The sequence below is a fragment of the Anoplopoma fimbria genome, chromosome 16, assembly GCF_027596085.1.
Source record: "Anoplopoma fimbria isolate UVic2021 breed Golden Eagle Sablefish chromosome 16, Afim_UVic_2022, whole genome shotgun sequence".
Classification (NCBI taxonomy): domain Eukaryota; kingdom Metazoa; phylum Chordata; class Actinopteri; order Perciformes; family Anoplopomatidae; genus Anoplopoma; species Anoplopoma fimbria.
In genome coordinates, this window is record NC_072464.1 from 12,128,876 (window position 1) to 12,134,875 (window position 6,000).

A 6,000-nucleotide genomic window follows, 5' to 3' on the forward strand; every position below is an offset into this window, starting at 1 on the left:
CACCAAATAAACAACACATTGTTCATTGTAATGAAGGTGTGTGTCAGTGTTACAGTATAGCTCATGCATTTGTTTTTAATAGTTTTTTAAATAATATTGGAGCAAAATGGCACATTGGAATAAGCTATATCAGGCTTTTGAGGATCAGTTCACTGTTGGTTTTGGGCTTTTTATGGCTGTTTGTTAACAATAAGAAAAATCAAGAATATCCTTTCATTTTATTAATGCTTCTTCTACATTTTAATCAAAAATATTTGAACTGTAGACTATCAGTGGTATTATAATGTGTATGAATTATGAATTTATATCATTTTTGGATTTAAACTTGCTGCTTGTTTCCTTGTAGAATCAGCTGTCTGGAAACTTACTGCGGAAGTTCAAGAACAGCAACGGCTGGCAAAAGCTCTGGGTGGTCTTCACCAACTTCAGCCTGTTTTTCTACAAGTCTCACCAGGTGATGAACATTTGCTCTCAGCTCTGTTTGTCCAGCGAACACATCTCAGCCTCTCCCACTAACATTCCCTCCTCCCTCTGTTGTGTTTACTCTCCTCTGGGCTTTAAGGCATCACATCTCTCTGTAGAATGTCAAACCGTTGTGCAATGATAGAGGTTTACAAGCTTTCCCATACAGTTTTTTTTTATCTCTCTTCCCTCTGAAACTTTTTGTTGGCTGTTTACATTTTCACACAACAAGTTTGATTTTCAATCACATAATACTAGTAATCAATACGAAACCAGTTTTATGATTTAAAAAAGGGCTGAAGGAGTTATAAACATAACTAATTATCAAGAACCAATGGCTCCTTAAATTTAAGGCTCTAACATTCAGAGAAAAAGTAGATTTTAAATCGGCACAAATCATGTATAAGGTCAAAAACTAATTACTACCTAAAAGTATTCTGAAGTAGTTTGAAATATGAGAATATAAGCATGCCATTAGATAAATATCCAGGTTTAAGAACACATGTTATATTGTAAATATAAATCGTTTCAAAGGCAGGACTTTTACTTAGTATTTTGTTTGTATTTTCTCATTTTTACTAAGTAAAGGATACTTCTTCCACCACTGACTATGTTGCATGGTTTTACCAATATACCAATACCAATTTTGTTGTAAGCAATGGGCTGTGTATTTGTTTTTATTTTATTCCAACTAGTTTGTGTAATTATTAACAGACCAAAATAATGTTAATTCTAATTCAATGTCATGTCTTTTTCTCAGGATGATTATCCGTTGGCCAGCCTTCCTCTGCTGGGTTACTCAGTCACCATCCCCTCAGAGTCTGAAAACATCCACAAGGACTACGTCTTCAAACTGCATTTTAAGTCCCACGTCTACTATTTCAGATCGGAGAGCGAATACACTTTTGAGAGGTACAGTGTCATCATTCAGATGCACAATTACTAAATGTTTTTTCTAGTTTTGTTGAGTCCTGGTGATCAGAGGGCTGATAAAAACGTTTTCTCTGCCCCGCAGGTGGATGGAGGTCATTCGCAGTGCCACAGTCCCCTCCAGCAGCGCTCGTGTCCTGAACAGCAAAGAGTCCCATCCTCACTGAGTTGGCTCATCTTGTTTCCACACACCCGTCTCCTTCAGGTGGCATCAGCCCTTCCTGTCCCCCCCAAGACTCTTAGCTTTTCTTTTCTACACATATCTGGGACATTTGTACATGTGTCCATGCACATTTGGTGCTTTTTAATGCTTTAATGGTGACATGTCCGCTGGTTTAGACTGCATCAGAGACTGCATTTTTTGGCATTTTTACTCTCAACTCTGAAACCTCTTTTTAAGGATGTCATTTTATACTGTTTTCTAATGGTCTGAACTACTTCCTATCTTTCTGGTTTATCATTTTGTCATTGGTTGTTTTTACAGCAGGAACATGTTGATATAAATATTCAGAAATCTTTCTTAGATGGTTAAACTATCACTGCATTGTCATTATGGTTTTTGTCTACTTTTTCATCTTATTGAAAACTGCTGCTTTGAAAATGTCCTGCAACTTCAGTGCCAAACTGGTTTATATCAATGTCCTGGACTTTTAACATTTTTGTTACATTGGGGATAAGGAGTGTCTCCTTATAATGAAAACCATGACATTTAAAACATTTTTAAAACATGCCACCCTTTAACTGTCAATGCTCTGATCACACCTTGCCCAGCACAATGTTTTCTTGTTAAAAACACAAGTGATGAAAATATGAAAAATATTTTGTTGTATTATTGACATGACCCTAGGATTGATCACAATCTGGCCAGGGGTAGCTGCCATCACAGATTAATGCCATTTCAATTAAAATAAATATTCTATTTGCTGATCTTTGTTATATGAATATGTCTCAGACGGTTTAACTTTTTTTTTTATTAACTAAAGTTCCCCTTGAGCTGTATGAGAAAGTGTGAGACTTGTTCACAATCATGGTATTATGAAGGTGGGTGTCATTGAAAGCTTTAAAGATAATGTGTAAAAAAAAAATTGAAACTTTCAGTTCCAAGCGCCGTTGCCCTCACTGAACTAGGCTGCCTCTTGTATACAGACACCAGATCTTTTTATGGGTCTAAATGAATGGAAATATGCATTTGACAGGGTTTTGCAGTGAAGCAAGTGAAATGGAAAACTTCAGATCTGCTTACAATTGCAGCTGTTTTCTTTCTTCTTTCAGACGACAGAGAGCTCTTTGGAAATGAAAGCAATAAATAAATGCTTATTCAAACTTAGATTTGTGTTATTTGTGTTTTCAATCAAGGTCAAGAGTGATGTTTTCTATAGGGGAAAATATCAGTGCATGCACAGCAGGGCAGCTTATCAGTGTGTTTACAGCTGTGACCTATAGATGGCGTCATCGAATAAGACTTTCAGTTCATTCAAGTCAGAACCATAGTGCCTGTAAATGTAAAATGTAAATGTCACATTCTCTACATTAATGTATAGTAAATACATCAATAGAAAGCATTGTTTTGTTCTGCGCAGCAACTGTACTCTTTCCAAAATATTTCATATCATTTAAAATTTCTTCTAAATTTAGCTCTGTTTGACAATAGAGAGGCCAGTGCATGTGCCACTGTGCAGAAACAGTGATAGAAAAAATGATATCAGTTTACCAATATCTTACTAGATCACATAGATATTAGCAGTATGTGGCCAGCACTGCTTGTGTAAACACTTTTTTCAGTTTCATTTTGAGAGTCATTTTCTGCCCCTATTCGAAGACAAAATGTGAGAAATATTAAGATATTGTTGACAAACAGTGATATAAATATCGTGCATGAAACGAAGCAATACAATTGTGTGTTTTAGGTTCAACACCCTTTCACTAAATGAATCTCCAGATATCTGAGTGTCCATAGAAATTGTTATAATTGAAATATTTTCCCCATCTAATATCAGGAAGGTATGTGCCATAGCAATCTTAACTTAACATGCAAGAAAAGAGCTACATAGTGAGTCTAATCTGATCTCTTGTTATAAGTGTGAGGGAACCAGCATGAAACTCGACTTTTATCTGCTTATTCGAGGTAATCCTTATATATAGAAACATGTAGTAACACTTTGGGAACATGCTCCCCAGAGTTGTGATTGTTTGTGGAGGTGGGAAAATATTGGTTCAGGTATTAAGTCTGTTGAAGAGCTTGCAGTCCAAAGTCCAGACCCAGCAGCTCACACACAGCCGGGAGTGGGCCGGCCTTTAAACCGGTAAGGGGCGGAGTGTGCCGAGGAGGCAACCAGATCATACACCTCCTGTCTGCCGATGGACGGCCAATGAGACACTTCTCAAGAGGATTCTCTATTATGACAACAATAAATCCGATGGAAGAAGACACAGCGCCGGGATGACTTTTAAAGAGATCGAGAAGTATAAGATCGAGAAGTGAAGGGAGTGAATCAGCAAACCACACCACACCACAACATGACCCAGCTTCAAACTCGTGGTGTTCACTAGCACGGGGGGGATCGGAGAAACGGATAGACCGATGATGGTTTTCCTCTAAACCCTCACCCGTATAACTTGTGGATTGAACGGTCATTGATGCGAAGTGGTGCGTAACGATGTCTGCCGCAGCGCACCCGGAGACCAGGAGGTTTACGCGCGGTCTGGGTAAACCTGGCACCGCGGCTGAACTCAGGCAAAGTGTCTCTGAGGTGGTGAGGACGTCCGTGCTAGTTGTAAGTAGACTACACACCTTAAACCCCCCTCCTCCTCCTCCACCTCCACCTCCACCTTAACGCCAGCGCGATCAGTTTCCTGATCAGTTGCCTGGTTAAACCTGAGAAATACCTGCTTTTTACGAATATGTTCAGGGAAAAACTCAGCTGACTTTAGATCAGCTGGGTGGGAGAACATGTGGGCTTTCTGGGATTTGGAGTGAATGAATGTAGGCGTGTGACTTGCAGAGTGATGGGGTGTTTTTTGCACATTATAAGAAGTTCTTGAAACTATCTGTTACTTGCTGCGTATACAGGACATTTAATGCCTTTGTGCGCATTGATAATTGCCACAACGTTTGTTTAAATCCTTCACTTTCATCCTCATGCAGCTGACTTTAGACCAGCTGGGTGGGCGCACGTTTGGACTTTCAGGGTTAGGAACTAATGGTCATATTATGAAGTGTGTAGCCTTGACTTACAGCTGTACCAATAGAGAGGGATTGAGACTTTACTACCCTATGTACTGTATAACACAATACAACTATCTCTCTTGCTTACATTTTATTGTACATTAACTTCACTTTGTGCACTTGAAATGCCAGGCTGTTCACTTTCAGAGACACTTGTTTCATTTATTCTAAGTGTCTAGTTTCCTGGAAAGTCTGGACTGAATCAGTGCCTGACCAAGGTGTTTTGTACTTGGTGTCATTGAAGGCATCGGTTTCATTGAGATGACATAAGCCTCCTCTCAAGGGAAAGCATGTGGCTAAGATGTCATGCTTCAGACACATGTAAAGTGTCCAGTGACAGTGAGATAATGCTGAATTTGACCGTCCACTTTGGAACATCTGGGCAGCGAGGACCTGCAGTGTAGGCCACCTCCTCAGTATCAGTTTTCCACAGAGCTCAGGAAGAAAAAGGAGTCGGCCCCTTTTGTTGCATCCGAGCGTGTTGGGTGTTTGGTGCTACTACTGATTGTTCCAGCTTTCCTGGAAGAAGTTGCTAGGTAACCGAAACGGACACCATCCAGGCTCTCCGTCAGGGAAATGGAATCCTGAGCCAGGATCCCAGACATCCAACCACACCTTTGTATTATTTATTCATTCTCACTCTGGTGCACTGCCAGAGACGCCGGAGGGAGAGGACCAGAAATGTGCATGTTGGGAAATCAACATGTTTAAAGTCGAAATCTTTCATTGGACTTTTTTTTTGTGTTATTATAAGCCGGTATGCAGTTATGTGCAGGGGCAGGTTAAGAAATATTTGAATGGTGCAGAGGTAGTACTTTTGTTTCTCTCTTAGGTTGTTTTGTATCTCTTTGTAGTATCATTGTGTCTCTTTGTAATTGTTTTGTGTCTCTTTCTGGTCACTTTGTTTCTCTCTGTAGTTGTTTTGTGTCTCTTTCTGGTCACTTTGTGTTTATTTGTAGTTGTTTTGCATCTCTTTGGAATTTTGCATCTTTTACTGGTCATTTTGCATCTCCTTGTGTTGACTTTGCATTGCTTTTTAGTTGTTCTATGCCTAGTTGCACTCACTTTGTATCTCTTTGTAGTTGTTTTGCATTTTTCACGGGTCATTTTGCATCTCTTTGTAGTTCATTTGTGTCTTTTTGTGTTGAACTTTGCATCTCTTTGTGGTTGTTTTTTCCTCACTTTGTAGTATTTAATGTCTCTTTGTAGTCATTTTGCGTCACTTTGTAGTTTTTGATTTGAGTCTGTACTTGGTAGGCCTATTCAGTAATCCCTTCATAATACCAATATACCAACCACCTGTTTACCTCTGACTCAGGTTGTGGGTCCCCAGTCTGACTTCGGGGGGGCCCATGCCATCCCTTGCCATGCCTCTGGCCCTG

At 39.5% G+C, this 6,000-nt stretch overlaps 1 protein-coding gene across 2 annotated transcripts in view; it reads left to right on the plus strand.

The window, feature by feature from the left end:
• The window catches only part of LOC129104250 (FERM, ARHGEF and pleckstrin domain-containing protein 1), a 51,689-nt gene extending 48,999 nt beyond the window's left edge, over positions 1-2,690 (plus strand). For both annotated transcript variants that reach the window (XM_054614826.1, XM_054614827.1), the window contains 3 exons: positions 347-454; positions 1,223-1,374; positions 1,478-2,690. In XM_054614826.1, coding sequence (XP_054470801.1) covers positions 347-454; positions 1,223-1,374; positions 1,478-1,559 — 342 coding nt within the window. In that variant the 3' untranslated portion in view covers positions 1,560-2,690. The remainder of the gene's footprint in view (positions 1-346; positions 455-1,222; positions 1,375-1,477) is intronic.
• Positions 2,691-6,000: the final 3,310 nt, after the last annotated feature.